This window comes from Protopterus annectens, chromosome 15.part0 (assembly GCF_019279795.1).
Source record: "Protopterus annectens isolate FY-2018-M chromosome 15.part0, PAN1.0, whole genome shotgun sequence".
NCBI classification, from domain to species: Eukaryota; Metazoa; Chordata; order Ceratodontiformes; family Protopteridae; genus Protopterus; species Protopterus annectens.
Genome location: NC_056749.1, coordinates 186,673,219 through 186,694,721, shown reverse-complemented (window position 1 = coordinate 186,694,721; position 21,503 = coordinate 186,673,219). Strand labels below are relative to the sequence as shown.

Below are 21,503 nucleotides of genomic sequence, written 5' to 3'. Positions count from 1 at the left end.
GGTGACTGACATGATCCCCAGGGTGAATTTCCTTTCTACTATCCAATCGACAAGGTTCCTTTTGAAGAGGGCCAAAGAGGCACTCTGCTTGACATGTATGGTCAATCTATTCCAGAGTCTAGGGAGTCTCTGGCTCAGGAATCTATCCCTCCAGTATGTTTTGTTTATTGTGATGACAAGGTTTAGATCCCTGGAGCGTGTGGCTCTGAGGGATTGGGATTTCTTTAAGTGTAGCATGTCCAACAGCTCTGGGTTTGACGTGGCCTTGTATGTTAAGCAGAGATCGCCTCTGAGTAGATGATATGCAACAGAGTATGGCTGGAGTTTTTTAAGGCAGTCAGCATAGGGCATCTTCTTTAGGCCTGTGATTCTTTTAGTGAGGTATTTCTGCGGCCTTTCCAGGTGTTGCAGATGTCTTGAGAGGTACATACCAAATGGGGCACTGTATTCTACAATGGGTCTAATGAGGGATGAGTACAGTGGGACAATGACCTCCTTTTTCTGGATGAAAAGCCCTTAGTGATGAGGTGTGCCACATAGAAGGATTTCCTGACTGCTGTGGCGATGTGGTTATCGAAGGTGAGACCACTGTCCACCTGTGTCCCTAAGTCTCTTATCACACTTTCGGTGTTTAGTGTACTGCTACCTATATGGTAATTCACGGGTACATGTTTTTTTCCCAAAGGGGATAACTATACATTTCTTGGCATTGAGCTTGAGCCCATGGCTCTGGCACCAAGCATCTGTTTCTGTAAGGCCCTTTTGTAGAGTATCCACATCATTTGGGGATTCAATAATGGCTCCCAGTTTGCAGTCATCTGCAAACTTTGTTAGCCAGAGTCCCTTAGTATTGGCCTGTACTTCAGAGAAGTAGATGCCAAACAAGAGTGGTCCCAGGACTGAACCCTGAGGTACTCCACTTGTCACTTGTCTGGAGCTGGATTTGGAGTTGGCTACTTTTACAGTGTGGGTTCTATCAGTAAGCCAGTTAGCAACCCATTGGGTGACGTAGGGATTAATACCTCATTTTTCACACTGTTTATATTTCCAGATACAACAGTCAAACAATCTTTATTTAAGTTTAGTTTATAACCTTCCTCTTGTTCTTTTACTTTTCATTTCCTCAGTAGAATTTGCTATATCCTCTTTACTTGAATCTTCTATGCTACCCTTTTAGTCCTCTTCCTCAGATTTTTGAATTTCATCCTGAAGTATGTTTCCAGCCCATTCTCAACATTTCTATCCCTAGCAATTAAAAACTATTACATCCTAACACATTTGTCCTCATCCTTTGTATTCTTACAGACATAGTTCACTATCCTCACCTTTGTCTCCCCAAAAAAGTATACTATGAAGCATCTTTGCCATCCCTGTGTTGCCTTCTTATTGAAAAACTTTCTGCAATTTCTGCATTTTCATCAGTGACATCTTCTTAGTCTTGTACATTGTGTGTACATGGACAGTCTAACAAGAAAGTGAACTCTGTTTATTGACTGTGGAAAAAGGCTTACAATTTTTACTTACATGTCATTTTTCCTCCCAGACTGCATCCTATTTTTATACATTTGTTCAAAAAATGCTCCACATCCCCATAACTTCTGTTGTCCTAAGTGGCATGTACTGTTTCTACATGTGAAAAAAAATCAATAAATGCTCTACTGCAGTGCTTTCAGTCTTTAAATTCACCCATGCCGCGTACCCTGCAGTGCATATCCTCATTTTTTATTTAAAATGAAAACAGTCCCATAACTCTCCTTTAAGTACTTGGAAATTTTAAATTCACATACAGTATCTACTCTAAAATGAATGTCAAAATGTTTTTTTTTTGTATACTGAAGTTTTCTATTACATTCTTTTCAAGACAGTTTTTTTCTTATTATGAGAATGTTGTACAAATCACTTAAATGTCTCAAATATAAGATCATAAAATTTTTGTTTACACATTTGACTGGATGAACATAAACAGTAAAAAAAGCTTTACTAGATACAGATATGCCTCATCATTTGTTCAACATCACCTGCAAATTTCTGTGTTCATGAAGTATTTGCTTCTCATCTATTTCATCACCCATGCACCCTTCTGACTATGAATCTGGCTGCTTTTTATTCATTATCTGCAAAAAACTCCATCAGTAAGCCCTCATCTTGTCTAAACATTGTAACACTCACTACGTCATTTCTAATTACAGTAACTTTAACTTTATAATCCCCATTACAATCTGTACTGCCAACATTCCTCCTTCTCTCACCACCTATTCAACCAATATCTCAGACTCTCCCCTACTTTCTCAGTAATAAGACAAAGCACAGGGATTTTCCTAGTGTCCTAGGCATATTTCACACAGTCAGTATAAACCATATTTTCTGCCTTACCTGAAAATAGGATATGTCTTCTGTGACTAACCTTGTCAACATAAATAAATATTCTAGTCAAAAATGTTTGTGTGGCACTTGCATAAATTGATTCTCAGCAACTAAACAACTGGATCAGATGGGCACATTGTCCACGTCATACTACTGAAGATGTAGTATCAACTATACCACATGTTTAAGTTTTTTTCTATCCATGATACAATTTGGGATTTTGGTAAACCGAGTTAAACAAACTCAAGTTTGAAACAGCATGCATTAAATACATCCTTAGGTAGATACAAAAGCTTACAGCTATCTTTGGAATCTCGTCAACCCCAGAAATGTTCCAAAGGGTAACTGCAACCATAGATGAAGGGATTGATATAGTAGTAAGCATAAATGATGACCTTCTGTTCTTGGGTGCTAGAAATCAGGAACATGACATGCATCTAGCAAAGCTTCTTCACAGTCTGATATATCAATGCTTTAAGCTTAACAGAACCAAATGTCAACTCTACGTGAATTCTGTGAAGTGCATGGGTCATGTCTTAAGTACATATGTGTTTCAGCTAGAAGCTACCATGGTCAAAGCCACAGTAAGCATTCAAAAGCCTGCTGACAAATCATCTCTTATGAATTTCCTAAGGATGGAGAAGTATCTGTCCAAGTTTATTCATGACTTGCTAGATGTCAGAGTACTACTAAGGAAGACTATAGATCACAATATGGCATGACATTCGCCTGCTGAACAAGAAAAGAGTTACAAACTTATGTGTGTAAATGATATGACTCTACCTACTACAATGCAAGCAAATGCTAGTCAGCAAGTCTAGGTGCAATGTTTTTCAAGAGGGGTAATACATTAGCTTATGCATCTAGAATACTAACATTCACACAAATATGCTATGCAAAGACAGAAAAAGACATGCTTTCCACAGTCTTAGGTTGCCAAATATTCCATTATTACATTTATGGTAAGAGGAATACAGAGCTGTTAGGTAAAATATCTTCAGACAATAATAATTATGTAAAGATCCTGCACACCTACAAAGAAAGTTATCTTTATAGAAATAGGACCAGCAAGTTCAGTACAAGCCTGGCAAATTAAATGCACATAGCAGATATTCTGACTGTGCATATTTAAATGGGTGCAAACAATATTTGGAAACATAGATGGATGTGCTTTGAATAGCATCAGAGTTGTCAATGTCCTCAAAAAACATGTATTAAACAAATCAGGAAAAGAGATGCAGTAAAACTTTTGATTATGACAGTATGGCCTAGCAATATTAAAACATTATATCATCTTATCAAATTGTGATTTACATATTATAATGAATTTTCATAAATTTGGGGACTGCTGTTTAAAAGTGACTTTGCAACCACTTTTACTTAACATGAATGACTGCTCTGTGAGTTACATGAGCCACACCTTTCCATATGTGCAAGGAAAGAGCTTGTGATACCATGCACTGGCCTAACATACCTACGCAGACAAGAGCATTTATTACAAAACTGAATTCTATGGTAGGTTTAAGAATCAATACAAAAAGGAGTAACTCACACCTCATGACATTCCTTCATTACCTTGGCTGAAAGTAGGGGGTTATTTCTTCCAATATAAAACAAATGTACACTTTCTCCTGTGTGTGGACTATTACGTCAAATACAGAGAGGTGATGCAATTACATGACATCATAAGTTAAGCTGTCAATAACATCCTGAAGGGTATTCTGGAAAGATATGCAATACCCGAAGATGTTATATTTGACAACCGTTGCAAGTTTGACCGTTCTTAATTTTGTAAAAAATTGGGAATGATGGTACATTAGACGGAAGATCTCCAAGATTGAACACAACGTGCAGCTATGAAAAATATGCTAAAGAAGTGAACCTATCCTGAACTGACAAATTGTTACTTATCCATTACACAAACAGAAACACTCCACTGCAGTCAAAAGGATTGTCTTCAACATATTTACTGATGAGCTGTTGTCTGAAATCAAAATTGCTAACATCTTCTTTCACTGCTTGTTCTAAAGAGTAGAAAGACTGTTAATGAGCAACTATTACAGAAGCAAAAATTCTAATTTGACAACTTTGCAGGACCTTATCCTGTCCTGAAAGCAGAACAAGACAGAACAAGTCAAGAATAAAAAAAAATGCATTATTTTGTAAATAAAATGCCAATGTATTTTATTGCTACAAGTGCACACTCATATTCCTCGAACTTACTATGTGCAAAGCTCAGATATGGAAATTTACTGGAGAAACAGAAATGTGTCTGATCTACTAGATGGATAGCGCTGTAAGGAAATCTCACTGCCTGTCATCCTGTGACAGTTGTTTCAAATAGAAACTGTCTACACAAGAATCTTGTTTCTGAGTTCTCTCTGAATTCTTCAAAACAGCTGAGTTCAGTCAGGAGAGCTATCTCATTCCTTACACATCGCTGTGGCTAACCTGAGTTAAAGCAGCAAAATCAATAAAAATCATAAACAGTGACTGTAAACATTTCCAGTTGAAAGATGGATCAAGAAACTACTCAGAAATAATGATTATACATAGATGCAAAGTATATTTGTGTGTCGATACTTTTTGTGTATTACATTACTCATACAGTAACAGAAAGCAGCTATTTTACTAGCTGTGTATGTAAATTTTAAATCTGTAGTGAACACATATTCTTTAAGGCAAGGAGATATATTTATGCATATATATATATATATATATATATATATATATATATATATATATATATATATATATATATATATAATATAGATATATAGATATAGATATAGATAGATATAGATATATAGATATATAGATATATAGACATATATGTATATAATATATATATATATATATATATATATATATATATATAGATACACATATACATACATATAGATATACCGAGGTGCTTGTGAATAAGAGCTTTTTTAAGGCTACAGTTAAAAGGGAAGACAAGTCGCATGATCAGTAGCTTCATGCCAGTGTTCTGTAAATCTTGTAACAGCAAGCCACTGTGCGCATTGTCATTTTATTACATCATCTTTGATAATCTATGTTGTTAAAATTACCATGCATATATGATATTGCAGCAAAATACATTGTGTAGGTTACATTGGAGTAAAGTACCCTGCATTCATTCAGGAATATGAAGGGCAGGACGATGCAGTTTTGTCTGCATACTCAAGCCATGGTTAAATTATTCACAGACTGTCTTTTCCACCCTCTAAAAAACTTAATTTGACTGATGACTAACAAAGCTTGCCACAGCTGATCCATCAGCTTAGTACATGATTAGTCCTATGAAATGAAAAGTCTGCTGACCACTAGCTGTGGTCATTATGGCTGCACGAATGGAAGAGACCTGGTAGTGTCCTGGTGAGGGTTAGGGATGTATTTGCTTAAAAGGCTTCATGCTATAGCGCTAATTCCAATTCCCTCTTCTATTTATACACAGCGAGTCTTAAGAATGTCTCCTAATCTGACAAGTGAAGGTTGGGTCTGAAAAAATGTACTTGAGGGTTTTCTCAGTCAAGAGATAGAAACAAACTACATAAATATATGTTCTCAGCCTTTCCTCTCTGAAGCATTCAATACTTCAGCAGAAAGCTTTCTTTCCCTTTCTATCACAAACACTATCAGTCCCAACAGATTCATCAGTATGAGCTACCAATGAAATGATCTACAATATTAGCATTGTTTAGGCAAGACAGCGCTCAGAAAGCTTCTTAGCATAGCTTTAGACTTTGACGTTGATACAGCGTGCTAATAGCAGTGTTTCAAGAATGTCAGATATTACTAGCACTATTCCAGTAATAAAGTCACACCCATTTTTTAGGCAGTGTAAATGTGCCGTTCCAATGATGGAGAAATGTGATATATAACTGGTCACATAAGATGAGACATGAGCATAGGTTATTCTACCATAAACTGTACAAAAACTTGCTGGTATGATAGAGAGCTGTCTGTAATTACACAAGTGTAAAGTGCTTGGTGGTTGGTACTGACCGTATGAAATAACAGGGCTAATATTTTTAGACGAGAAGATATGATTGACTGGGAAAACAGATGCTGTGTGAAACAGTGCCAGAACAGTTTCAAATGCACCCTTTGATCTGTCCCTAAATTAAAATTAATACTTGCAGCAGCACTGTGACCTTTCCAAGTCAGACTTGTTGAACCTATTGCATGAAAGTGAAGAACAATTTCATACAGAAGGCATTTTCCCAACTCTACTGTTTGCAGCCAGCAGTCTAAACAGCACATCTGCACTCAGCTCACACTTCATTATAGTGTTTTTGGCTCTTGCTGAAGAAAATTATTACAGAACAGTTTAGAATGGAAACATTGTGTAGGCAAAATAATCTGTTAGTCAAGTTAGACAGCAAGATGCACAGACAGGGTTACCTGGTAATAAAAATCAAACCTGTATCTTCACATAAACCTGCATACAAGTCCATCATGATAATGCCGACCCCCCCCCCACCCTGTGCTCTTTTTCGCATATCTCCTAAACTTGACATATATATATATATATATATATATATATATATATATATATATATATATATATATATATATATATATATATATACATATAGATAGATATAGATATATCCTTTACTTTCTTAATTTTGTTACTGCTCTAATGAATTGTGATATCACTGCTAAAAGTTAGAATGGTTTACTTCTTAGCATACCCGACACTTGTAGCTGTAAGCGATTGTCTCATGCTTAAATGTCCAGATACTTAGAAGGCATTTTTCAAAGGAGCAGCATCTCTGAAATGTATCAAGTTACACTTTAAGTTCTATTTTCTAAAACATGCATTTATTCTGATTTATATTATATTTATAGCTGGTGTTTCAGCATCTCTTACAGCTCAAAATGGTTCAAAGTGTTTCTTAAGCCATTTATGTGTTCAAATTCCCCATCAGCTATGCAGTTCTGTTGCCAAGAAAAGAAAGAGACGGCATTCCTGAAATAATCCTGAGAAGACAAAATGTGCAAATATCTTGCTCTTCACATTTGCCAGAATTCTGAAGAGGATTAAACTTCTTTGCTTCAAAATGCTACAGGCACCTGCATAACATAAGGAATCTCATCCCCATCTGTGCTCTGTAATTCTAGTGAAATAAATACAGAAGAACAAACAAGTTAAATGGAAACTATGAAAAGAAAATGCAAAAGAAAAAATACTGATGGAGCCGATACAGAATCAGGGATTTAGGGACAGAGTTAGTAATAAAAAAACACGAGTTTCCTGCCAACAAATAAAAGCATTTCTATTACTATTTTACAGGTTAGCTTTTATAAATATTAAAAAATATCACCATGTTTCATTTTCATGCAGGAAGGTAACTCAAGAAGGTTTGTTGCACTGATATTTTTCCATCCCCATCTGATATTATGATTATCACAGCAGCTTCCTATCTCTGCACAGGGACAGGTGTGGATGTGTTTAGAAGACATAAACTAATATCATCTTCAACTAGTAGGCCGAAGGAGTGTAGCTGATGCATTCTAAACAACAGATGGCTCTATGGAGCAAGAAATGTCTGCATGGATCCAACAACAGACTATTCTCCCCTTCTTGTTTCTTATCCTTCTCTTAGATTTTACTTTGACTTTGGATGCCCTCTACAGGACCTTCGACTTGTTTAGTTCTACACCGGATGATGGGTGGGTTGCCCTATTATGATATCATACTATTTTTTAGGACAATGACAAGTATCACATCAGAAAATGACAGATAAGTCTCTTTGATGCTTATTATATCATCTCATGCTATCACGTAACTTCCTTATAGAGACAGTAAGCCTTGTAAGACCCAAGAGGCTTGCCCAGCTTGATGAAGGTGGAACATATCATCTCAGCATTCTAGTTTCGGTCCTATGGTCACTCATCAGATGTCCCATATGATCACAAACCTAGATCAATTGTTTTATAATCAACAGCCCTAGTGTTTCACTAACAGACCACAGTTTTATCTTCCCTCTTTTTGAAATCAACTAATACATTTCCTAGTGAAGAAATAGAACTGTCTTAGTAAAATATATTTTGCTTCTGAAATTTAACTTTGAGGCAACATAATGATGAAGCAGTTAGTCTTTCTACCTCACACCTTCAGTTTCACTTTTGGCTTGTGTCTAGAGACTGCAGGTCCTCCCTGTCCACTCTGTACCTCTCAACTAACAAATTTTTGTTTAATTTTTGGTCTGTTCCTCATAAAATGTGTTTTTCTGGCAAATCATTTAGGATCAAAATCATTAAATAGTCATTTGAGTTTCAGACTTTATATCCTTCAGAAAACATGCATGCTAACACAAAACCTTTTATTCTAGCACCTAGGTTTATAAGAGCAAAATGTAAAAGTCGTCCCTATTTTTATGCCTTTGTCCCCCATTATTTTTGGCTTTGCTCAGATTTTTTGTGCTAAGAGTTTGAGAGCTATGGTCCACTTGTGTATGTCTTACACTAGACTAGCACCCTGTCTAGCAATGACCCCCTACCTTATCCTCTTCACTTGCCGGGATAGGATTTGACTCCCCCCATAACCTTTATTAGGATAAAGCTGGTATGTGACAATGAAGGAACGAATGAATGAATTAATTAATTTCAGTTAAAATCATCTGCCAGTAGGGTTTGCAGTTTGAAATAAGGAATGAAAAAGGCATTCTTGTAACTTTAGGGTGAAAGAGCCATTGAAGACTTTAACTGTAATACCCCTTGGTGGTGACGATACTTTAGTCACCCCCCCCCCTCAATAGGAGTGGCAGTTTACTTGCCAGGATAAACCTTTGCTCCCCCATAGCCTTGGTTAAGATAAAGTTGGTGTGGTGTCTGACAATTAAAATTAATGAATGAATGGAACATGTTACATAAAATATGTTGCAAGGTTTGTAATTTGAAACAGAGAATGGAAAAAGCAACCAATTGCCCTTCCATCATGCAAGGCGAAGCAATGGAAGAAGGTTCTACAGCTGACCATATAAGTTCATATGTTTATACAAAACATAAGGCTAATTGGTCATTCAAAAGATTAGCCATGACATTTTTTTGGTACCCAGAGTAATATTAGTTACCTTGGTAAGTTTACTTCTAAATAAATCCACAGTCTTTCCACAAAGACAATGAAACACTCGATCCATGACAAAGGTAAGAGCAACTGCTCAAAACTGTAAACAACAGAAACTAGGAGCACCTTAATAAGAGTAACCAGCCATCTCTATCGACAGAAGCATAAAACCTAGCTGTAAGGAACAATGCAATAACAGTACCGCAGGTCTCCAAGTGAGAAGACAGATATAAAGTAATAAAACTTCCCTTGATGCCAACACACACCAACAACCAGAAGTCAAAAAGCATAAGTTTGTAAAGGAAAAGTAATAAAAAGTAAGTATGCAGTTATCTACCTACCTACCTACCTTATATCCGAGAGGTGAAGACCTTAACTATTAGCCCGGTCAACAAATGTAAAAAAAGTATGCCATACCCACCCTCTACCTATTTGTTTATGTATATATGTATTTATTTATTTATATTGGAGAAAAAAATGAGCCTAGGTATGAAAATAAAAAATAAATTATAAAACAGGGCAAAATGCAAGTGAGTCTTAAGGATAAACTTTAATACAACAAGAAGTATACAAAAGTCTTTTCACTCAGAACTTGAAAATTCTCAAAGTAATCACCATCCTGACAGAAGGGTTGGCATAACGGTTAAGCTCTTTACCTCAAAGATACAAGATTTTATTCTGACCGCTGATTACTGGCCAGGCTTTCAATATTCTACAGACTGATAGCCTAGTGTTTACATAAGAGGATATAAACCTTATGAGCCTATCATCAGGCTGTAATAGAGAATAAGAATTAGCTTAAGCACAGCAATGAAGATCTAAGGGCGGCAGCGGTGGTGCAGCAGTTAGCGTTGCTGCCTCACAGCAAGAGGTTCTCCAGTTCGATCCTCGGCTGGGGTGCATTCTGTGTGGAGTCTGCATGTCCTCCCTGTGATTGCGTGGGTTTCCTCTGGGTGCTCTGGTTTCCTCCCACATCCCAAAGACATGCTGTAGGTGGATTGGACACTCTAAATTGGCCCTAGGTGTGAGTGCGTGCATGTGTGTGTGTGTGTGTGTGTGTGTGTGTGTGTGTGTGTGTGTGTGTGTGTGTGTGTGTGTGCCTTCTGTGGAAGGTTGGGCGCCAGGCTGGGAACTCGACACCGTAAAGCTCCACTGCCAGTCATGACCAGACAGGTGATCTGCTGTGGCGACCCCTAACCGGGAAAAGCCGAAAGAAGAGGAAGACAGCAATGAAGAGCTAGAAAGACAGACTGTAAGACGCTACATGGGAATGTTACCTAGCAGACTGGGAATGTTTATAATGTGCCATGTACTCTTAATGGCTTTGACCTTCTTCCTACAGATCACAGAGGACTGACCCACGATCGTATTAGACTTTACCTTGTTTAACTGAATAAGTAACTCAACAAAAGTAGTGCTCATGCCCTCCATATAATGATAAACCTACAACTTTTTAAATGGAAGAAGTGTTTGAACAGAGCAATCAGGGACAAATGTCAACTTAAATGAAGAAAAAAAAAAATCATACTTACCCTGATCAGTAGAGCAGGTAGACAGTTAAAGACTATATATGATTTGAGGCTGGTTACCTAGAGATTTGTTGGTACTCATGGAACTGGTAGGTAGGTAAGCTAAGAAACTGTAGAAACCACTGCAGAATGGGTTGTACGTGTGAGTAAATGGGTAGTAAAAGACTCTGTAATGTAGCTGGGTAGGAAAATCTCAAAATATCTCAACAAAAAATATATACTTTAAATTAAAAATGAAAACTAATCCTATATCTGTTAATCAGGTTAAGTGAACTGGGTCCTTTCATACTCTTTTCAGCCATAACCCCTTGGCCTTTTGTCCCAGGTCAACAAAATATATGTGCTTTCCACACAATGAGAGAAGGGCAGGCATGAACCCCAGTCCTTGGAGCTGTGGAATCACAGAGGACCACTGGTTTTAGGTCGCTTAAACAAAGACTCAAGTGGCTTACCAAGATGTGCTGGGTAACAAGTTACTGGAATATCATAGGCTGCTCTGTGCAGAAAACCAGATGGGAAACAATAGGCTACCTCTCCTGGAAGGATAACTGGGGAGATCACAGAATACACCCAATAGAATAAAAATGTTTGCTAAAGAGCGGAAAATGACAATGGTGCATAAACACACACACTGTGCAAAGTAAAGTGAATCATATTTTTTTATGAAACTGGCCTACAAAACTCTAATCATTGGCTGTGCATTTCCTTGAAGACTAACCTTCCACCCCTTCTACAATTTCTTCTGTGGTAGTAGCAGTACATTATATTGCGTTGTATGAAAAATCTGTAACTCTGTAAATAATGTTAATTAAAATTTAATGTCACAGATGTGCAAAACCATAGATATTTTTTCCTACTGACTGCCTTATTGCCTCTACCAATGTTTAAGACTTTTGTTTACATCAGCACTGTAAGTCTTACTTCATAAATCATTATGTTCACAATTTATTTTTATTTTTCACGTCTTTTCTGGCTAAGGTTTGAAACTGCCAGTGCTTTTAACACAGTAACAAAATAAATACAGATCACTAAATAAGCTTGAGGTAAACAAGTCATAGACAGATATCTTGGCCCCTGACCAGATTAAATGTTCAAACAGCTGTACTTAGCTTGCCACATGCATATTAATGTAGCTACAGTTATATTCATGCAACTGTGATGGGACCTTTAACTATTAAAATTCTTACTGTTCTCCCAACAGGTATATGTTTATACAACAAATGTTTGAGTCCCTGCTCATGAAGGCAGACAACAGCTGCAGTTCCTCTTCTGATATAATTTAACTATGCACATTTGCTATGTGACAAATAACAACTGACAGCTGCTGTTCTGACTTTCAGAGGAAGATATTGAAACAGTTCTGGAAACAGCAGTACTTTTAAATTCTGAAAATCTTATCTTTTTTTTGGTATAAGAAAAGGAATAAGCAATAATGAATATCAGTAGGACAGCATAAGCCTACAGACCACACGTATTCAGGAAATTCTGCTTCATCGAGCTTTGCCTGTCATACTTGGCCATGTTTTACTAGAATGACATCAACAACGTACACCTTAGAGAGTTTTATTCTCTTAATTAGCATTTAGTTGTAGCCAACCTCATGTGGAGAGAAACTGCAGTGACTCACATAATCTGCAGAAAGAACATATGATCTAAATATTCAGCACACATATACATATGCCTCCCACCCTGTGCAATGCTAACACTGAGCTACATGTCAAGCCTGTTAAAATATTTGAAACTTACCGACCCATACAGCTCGCCTCTCTCATTCATTCCAAGGTAGAGTCCTGAATCCACTCCCCGAATGCTAACTAGGCCCACGGCAAAACTAATAAACTCTAGGATTCCTAAAAAATAAAATAAAACAAAATAAAAAAATGTATTACAAAATTTAACAAACACATGGCTTCTAGCTCAATAAAACAGTTTTGTATTAGCTGTTGCTTTCAAGTGGTATCCAAAATTATATTGTATAAAACTTTTATTTATTTATCTTTTTCTTAGCCAGGTAGGCTGGCAGAAGAACCTTTCCATCCCTGGCCCAAGCCAAACGTAGACAATAGATAAAATGTAATTGTAAAAAAAATGCTTCATGCAAAAAAAAAATTTACTTAACATTTGCAGTTTTTTTAACACGGGTCATATTCCACTTTTTTTTTTATCTTGAACACATTTGTCTGGTGAAGCACTTTGAAATAATAAAAATGGAAGGTATGGGTTCAAACAAAGTGAATTTATCAGTTGCATTCAAAGTAAGGGGGCAAATAAATGTATCAACTACCACTACTTCTTATGTCTTAAAAAGACATACATCTGGAGCATTTTTCCCTGGGCCTCCTCTGAAAATTGGCTTTGTTCCAAGTCGGACTTTCCCGGTTAACAAATGATAAATAAAAATAAAATAAATAAAATGGCTTGCACAGCTTTGAAACTACTACAGAATACAAACAAATTTTATGGAAGGAAATGCATGTTTCAGAAATTGCTTGAAAAATACTTCGAAATAATACACTCTGGAAGCAAGGTATATATAGTTTTCCATATGCAATGTGTGAAACATTTACATACACACAAATATTTCAGGTATGATGACCCTCTAGCCTGCCAATATACCAGAACTGTTATTTCCATAGCAAAAGTTCAGGTTATTGTTTAACCTAAAACTTGTGATGACGTAGGAATCAGTCCCTTGAAATGAATTAATAATACACATGGTGGGGATATGAACTCACAATCAGGTGAATATCTCATCTATTGCAAGTGATATTTTGATCATCATGGGGTTTGCAAGTTACATGGGGGTATACTCCCCATGTGGGGTTAAGTTGAATGGAAATAGTTCACAAGCAAGGGGCTCATGGATATTTATGAAAGCAGTCTAATGGATAGTACATTGTAATAACACTCGTTATTATGGATTCAATCATCTATACTCAAATGACTACCAGTCTATATAACATAGCCACATCAGCACTGTTAATACAGGCAATTAATGATTGCACAGGGGTGACGCATGCGTAAACATTTTTACTGCAAAGATTTTTAGTGTTCAGGAGTTTGTACCAGAAGAGACAGATAGACACTAAACATAATATAAACTCAAATGGTAGCACTCAGTACTTCTCACAAGTGAACAACTGCCTGCCAGCTAGAACTATCACATTACATAAACCTCCATGCAGAACTATCACATTACCTAAACCTCCATGCAGAACTATCACATTACCTAAACCTCCATGCAGAATTATCACATTACATAAATCTCCATGGAACATATCACCTTGCTCTCATTTTGGACTGTGATAACTTACACAAATAAAAGCCAACAGTCTCACAAAATATTACTAAAATTATATTCCAACACAAGTCTTTTTCTCTTTAAAATGAAAGTTATCATTTACTAAAGCTGCCTTAGAATGAGATGAAAGTAAGACTGCTTTCTGAGCTACCTGGAAGGTACTTTTACATAGTGGGTTTACCTGGTTAACAGGCAAAAATAATTAAGTAATTATGTTCATGCTATCCAGCATTATGCAAATAAGATGATGCTTGTAAACTAGTTTGATCAAAGAATTGACTGTGATAGATAAGCTTTCCAAGTTGACAATCTGTAAAGAAGAGTTTTAAAAGCTTGAACTCCAGTCATGCATCTAACATTGCCTGTCCATCCATCCAGCCATTGCTTTTGAATCACATACAACTCCTACTGTGACCCACAAAACAGCCACTGCCATCCACGGAATTTACTAGACAAGTACAGGATGGAATTATATTGCTATGTCCTTGTTCCTCATCACACATACCCACCTATGGACACCAATCCGCCTACCATGTCTTTGGTATGTGGAAGGAAACTGCAGTACCCTGAAAAAACCCTCACAAACACAGCTACAACATGCAGGCTCTGAACAGAAGGCACCACAAATCTCTTGCTGAGAAGCGGTAATGTTATTCACTGCATCAGTGTGCCATTCTGCTTGTTTATATTTGCATTAATATCTGCAAAACCACAAAATAATTCATCCTAAATCTTATCTGATGGACAAAAGAAATGCACGGACACAACCTTTGCATAGTGTAGATGGTGATGTTAAATGCTTCATATATTTATATTGTCAATTTTCACATTTCTCTGAATGACTCCATAACCAAGCAACAAAGGCAGAAGTGCTTAGTCTCCTACAAAAGCATGCAGCTGGTTGAACAATATCTGTGCAGCTTGAGTGGTTGCTGAAGTACTGCAAGTTATTTACAAAACATTACGAAGTTCATATTTACTGTGCTGTGACATAAAATCCAAATTTAAGATATATCTGATGAATGGTACCACTGTAAATATGAGGTTACTAAAACTTACAGTTGTAGATACCCGAATATACACTTATTCTGTACAATGAGAGAAAAAAATTGTGTCTAAAGGTGCAGTAAGCAAATTATATAGCAACAGGAGGGAATTAGTTAAAATAAATTCTTAATTTAAGACACTGGTTGCTCTTTGTGCGCTTATATGTCCTGGTAAGGTAACTGGGTACCTCTATTACTAATGGCAGTCCCCCATACATCTTAACCCCTAAGCACAAGAAATGTGGACAAAGACCAAAATAAAGAGCAGGCAAATACCCAAAAATAGGGACAATTTTTAAATACTGCCCTTATAAACTTGGAAAGTTGACAGAAAAACAGGTTTTACATTAGTATGCATTTTCTAAATGGTATGAAATCTGAATATCAGTTGTCTGACCTTATTTAATGCCATCAGTCCTAAGTGATTTATCACTAAACCACGCATTTTATAATGAACAGATCAAAAATATGAGACAAAAATCTGGGCAGTCTTCAAAAATCTGGACAGTTGAGAGGTTGAGCAACATTATAGACTGAGTTTTATATAACTACACTAACAGTTAGCTCACTGAAAAACCTTGATTATAAAATTAATTACTTTTTTTGTTTTGCAATGCAGCTGTCTTATCCTGATCTATGTTCACCCAATATTTCCTAACGGCATAGTGTTTATGTTCCATACTGAGATCTAGGAGGTGCAAGCAGAAATAAACTGGATCAGCTGGTCTGGGACATCACTACATATTAGAAGAAAGGAAGCCAATAAGCGCAATGTGTGTGTGTGTGTGTGTGTGTGTGTGTGTGTGTGTGTGTGTGTGTGTGTGTGTGTGTGTGTGTGTGTGTGTGTGTGTGTGTGTGTGTGTGTGTGAGTGAGTGTATATTTTTCCCCCCAACAGTTTCAAAGTTTTTTGAGTTTTTCTGAACGAAAGAAAGAAAGAAAAAGTAATTTACATACAGCACACTACAATGATACTTGCCGAAATGGACTCCTGAAATATAATGCTTTAAAGTCAGGAAGTCAGCTTCTGTTCCTTTTCATGCCTTATCTTCAATTTAATATGATATCTCATGACCCACCCTTGCAACAAATATTGTACTTTCCTGGTCGCTCATGAAATCAAACTCCTAATGCATGAAAAAAAAAAAATCAACTAGCTTTTCTGGTAGACAAATATCTCACATATCACACCACCACCACCACCACCACCACACCACTCTGAGCGTCACGTAGCAGGAAATTATGGTAGATAACAGTGGGAAAGGAAAAAGAACATTTTGACACAAGCAGAAATTATCCACACCATTTGAAAAGTACCACCGTGATTAGGAGGTATATACTATGTATTAATTTTGTGTCTTAATAAAAATCTTAATTTCATGATATAGTTGTGTAGACCACTGCTAATATATTATAGGACAAGGACTGATGCATAGTTTAAAAATAGGATGAATTTACTAAAATAAATTACAGTCAGAATGAGTGGTTTGTTTGGTTATCCCAAGAGTATAAAGAGGTCAGACATTAGAAATCTTATCACTTACCAAGTCAGGGATATAAGGTCTAAGAACAGATCAGGACTGCTCAGAAGTCAGCCAAACCAGGAAAGGCTAGGCATTATTGGTTATCTTTCCCTTACACAGATAGAATTCTGACAACTGTGAACCTCTTAGCTGTTACCTCTGGCCAGTGGTGCCTGTATACTTCATAAGATCCTCTTGTAAATCAACACATACGCGAACTGATGTGTGTATCTATCTACAGCACAAACCGATACCTCTTGAAGAAAACCGATTGTGGAAAAAGGGCAAGTGTGACATGACACCTCATCCATCAAATACATTTGATGCTATACCACCTAGAAAACTATAAAAATGGCTAAAGCACTTTTTAATTGAAAGGGTAAGCACGATGGGAAATATATATCTTCCAAGAACTAAGGACACAACTCCAGTAACAAACAAGTTAAATAATAAAAATGTTTAAAAATAAAATGTTTAAAGTATGAAAACATAACTAAAACAATTGCAAGTAAAATAAGCCAAATAACGTCTAATTTGATTTACTGTTTGCTCATAAGGGATCACATTCTGGAATTTAAGAATCATCTCAGCATATTTTGTAAGTAAAACACTGTTCAGGGATCTTCCTTATCTGTCAGAACAATGTGCTAAAACATGAAACATCAGCATTTCTACCCTGTTCCATACCTGCGTGTGCAGTCACAGTATCATGATGTCTTTTACTCTTAACATTAATGCTTTCCTGTATTCTTATTTTGAGCTTTCTTTGCTTTCCATAGTGTACATTAATCCACACAAACATGCAATACTAAAAATAACACCAGTTATATTCATTTATATTCGTAAAACTTGTAGTCAACTCATACATTCAAATATACTTGGAGATACTTTTTTCTATAATCTTTTTCCTCCATGCTTCTGACCATCAGGCACCCTTAGGCAAACCATAAGCACTCCTAGTCATCCAGTACCTTGCACCATGTAGTGTCACCATTAGGGGAAGAGGGGATGATCACAGATGGCAATCATTCCAGCAACAATGTAGAAGTTTGTACCTCTTCCTGAATGCTGTCATCCCTAAGTGGGTCTGGTCATACCTCTCAGCTCTCCCTAATTTTCAAGGATACCCCTAATTTGTTCTTGTTTGCTCCATACCTCTTATATCTGGACATTTGTTTTGAGAAAATGTATATTAATAGCACCAGGACTTAAAATTATGTCCCTAATTTGTGTCCTTTTTACTAATTGGTTTTGCTTTGTCCCTGATAATGGAGGCCAAAGGTTGAGAGCTATACTTCAACCTCCCAGAATGGGTACATCCATACTTAAGGACTGGACCACACAGTCTCCAGTCTATGAAACTATTTGGTATTTCCATCCACTCTTAACTGCATCATCTAGACAATAGGGGTATTCTCTATGGTCTTAACCCAAGCCATGGAGGCTGTTATGATCACTTGCATTACTGTCAAGGCCTAGTATGCCCTCCCTCCCCACTACATGTGTGTGTTCCCACCCATATGCTATGTCAGCTACCTCCACAGGCTTTGTAGTATTGCGTTTGTTTCCCAGGTTTCTGCTGTTCTCCTTTGCCAGCAGGTCACTGTTTGCCAGTGACAAATATAGCCAATAAGAACCACCAGTCCATCCCCCTAGGGCGGGCTGTCTGGTGTCACCTGTTCACTCCCACTCTTCTTCTTCTTCTTTTAGCACCTGATCTGCTGCTCCGACTCAGGCATATCAAAGAACACAAATGGAGTTTTATATTAGCTCAGAGCACTGACACAGGTGTGAGAAGTGCTTTTGTAAATGGTTCTGTACTAACTGGCTACTCCATCCTGAACTTAAATACTAATATGTTGTCCACATACAAAGTAAGGTGGCTGGTAGGCATGTTTATTATTAAGTCATTAATACATAGGAAAAATAGAACTGGACTCAATCTTGAGCTTTAGTGACTTTTGGGGTGAGCACAGTGACACTAGAAATGGGCAATCTTGATGTTACATGGAAAGTGAGGTCACCGAGATAGGTAAACTCAGTTCTGGGTCTTTAAAATTCAGATACTTATCTACTGAGAAGTAAATGATAATTAATTGCATTTAATGCTTATTTCACACCCCTAAGGATGCAACTGAAAAGTAATCCCCTAAAACTGATCTGATAACACTGAGGTTGTTAAACACAGTTAAACCCTATTTGCATGAAAGTAGCCCACATTTGCTAATGCATTGTATCATTCAACAATATATTTTCTTCTAAATTTTTAGCAGGTGTGTGTAGTTTAGCAACTGAAAAGAAGATCTGTGGTGTTTTAGGTGAGAAAATCTCTGCAATGCCCCAGCCCACCCGGGATATTTGCTGTAGTATCACACACAAAGGGTGAGCAACTTATGTGAAACCCTTTGAGGAGAGGTCGAAGTCATAACACTCTTGCAAAAAATGATTGTGTTCCTTAAGGTCTTAGAAGAAACAGGTGAAACCATGAGATCCCTCAACTTCTACCCCACTATGTGTGTTCTTCATAGGAATAACAACCTATTAATCACCCTGCTAAAATGTTGCATAAGTAATTCTTAGATGAAGAAGGCCGCTAATACTGACTATTGCAACAGGCATGTTGCAAGAACATAGATGTTGCCTCAGGGAAGAAAGGAAATAAAAAAATACAGTACACATTAATCGCACTGTTTTAATTAGGTTGTTGTTTTGTATTCTATGTTCTTTAGTTCATGTTCTATGCATTCCTTTTATAGTTTATTTCTGGCTAATTTTTGTTCAGTATTATGGGCCAGACACCATCTTATTAAAGATATCTCAGGCAAGCACAGTATATCTGAGTCAATAAGCTAAGTTTAACAGTTAAATGCAGCTGTAACTTTTTATCTTTTTACTGCTTGCAATGCCCTATGCATATTAATTGCACACTTATTGACGTCTGCTTCCACCATACATGAAACTGGTGGATCTTCCAATTTTCCCACATAAAATAATAAAAGGTTACCAATCTGTCGGTATCTTAATTTACTTCTGAAATGCTAACAGAAACAAAAACAACCATGGTGGTGGTTGTGGTTAACAGTTTATGTTTAGAACAATGTTTATTCGGACATAAATTTCATATACCAAGACTGAAATCCTATATTGGAGTTACAATTACCCTTAGGTTCATAGGTTCTAATTCTAATCCCTTTTAAAAGTGGCATGCAGACTGTATTCCATTATTCTGGTATTTCCAATAAAAAATGCCATCCTTCCTGAATGTTTGCAATGTTTAGGAAATTAGATCGAAGGTATAAACCAGAAGGTATTCATTACAGGCTGACTGAGTGACGGGCTGTTTTCTACAAAGGGTACTTTTTGGGTACCTTCGTTTTTATGTAGTTTACTAAAATGGGTACATAGATTATTAGGCTTTGTGGAAAATGCAATAAGTTCACTGATACAGAAAATAATACTGAAATGCAGTACTGGGGACAGAATGATGTGACATATGAAAGTACAACAGACAGCCATGACAGAATCTAGAAATGGAAAACTTACACAGAATTCACTTTAAACGGCTGGGTGAGAGAAACAAAATGGATAAGTGTAGGAGAACAACAGAAACATCGAGAATGATGAATAATTCTGAGATAAGAGGAAACTTTTAAAGTGGAAAGATATGGGTGAATGGCAAGGTCAAAATAGCACTAGGGTAAGGAAGTAGAAAAAAGTACATTGTGGGACCAGAAAAAGGATACCAAGTGGGGGGTAAATAGGAAAGAGACGGTTGAAATGTCATGGGTGAATAATGCTAGGTTATCATACTTTAAAAAGGAAACATAGGAAGGATGAAAATTAAAAATGTGAACAGCATTATCAATTGAATTTACAGAATGCAACCAATTAAACAAACATGTGATATTCCACTTTAGAGTTTTATGTAATTTTCTGTTTTGAGTTGCTTCAGTCTGAAATTAGTTGAATGACTATAAGACACAGCTTAGGTGACAAAATAGGTAGACCTGAATAATGTCCATACCTACCTAAGAAAGGTAATTATCCAAAAGATTAAAGTGAGGAAAATTACCAGTGCAGTGATTTACTACAGTCAGGTAGCATGTAAAAGGTTGTAGGTCTCTAATTTGTATCAGCAACTTTGGTTTGTGAACAATATTGGTGTGCCTTTTTCCATTAAACAATAAAATGAGTCATACCTGCCTATTCCTGTGTATTCCTGGACATGTTTATCACCAGTGGAAAAACGAAGAAAAAAATACAGCTCTTTGCAAATAATTTAAAGCAGTTTGAAGAAAGAAAACAAATGATGCATAATGACATAGGGATTGCATAAGTCACTGTAAACCTTAAGCTTTACGATCAGTGCATAGTGGTCTTTGAAAAGTGAAATACATGCTTGGGTATACCAAAAACTGTACTGTCCACAGGAAAAGGGTAGACATTACCTGTACATAGGTCAATGACTAGGCCACAGCTAGAATTATGTGCTGTCTTCTAGAGTCCTTATCCTATATAATGACAAAAAGATAAAAAAGACGCAATGCAAAATGACAGAATAACCAAATGCCAACAGGTAGATCCTAAGGAGAATGATTATGTAAACAAACTATGTATTCAGTATAGGCTGCACTATGTACAGGTGCGCAAGTATGTGTAAT

The 21,503-nt window shown here is 36.7% G+C and overlaps 1 protein-coding gene across 1 annotated transcript in view; it reads right to left on the bottom strand.

The window, feature by feature from the left end:
• FGF16 (fibroblast growth factor 16) overlaps positions 1 to 21,503 on the bottom strand; it is a 46,515-nt gene that overhangs the window by 11,626 nt on the left and 13,386 nt on the right. Inside the window, exon 2 of the mRNA XM_044057675.1 lies at positions 12,721 to 12,824. Coding sequence (XP_043913610.1) covers positions 12,721 to 12,824 — 104 coding nt within the window. The remainder of the gene's footprint in view (positions 1 to 12,720; positions 12,825 to 21,503) is intronic.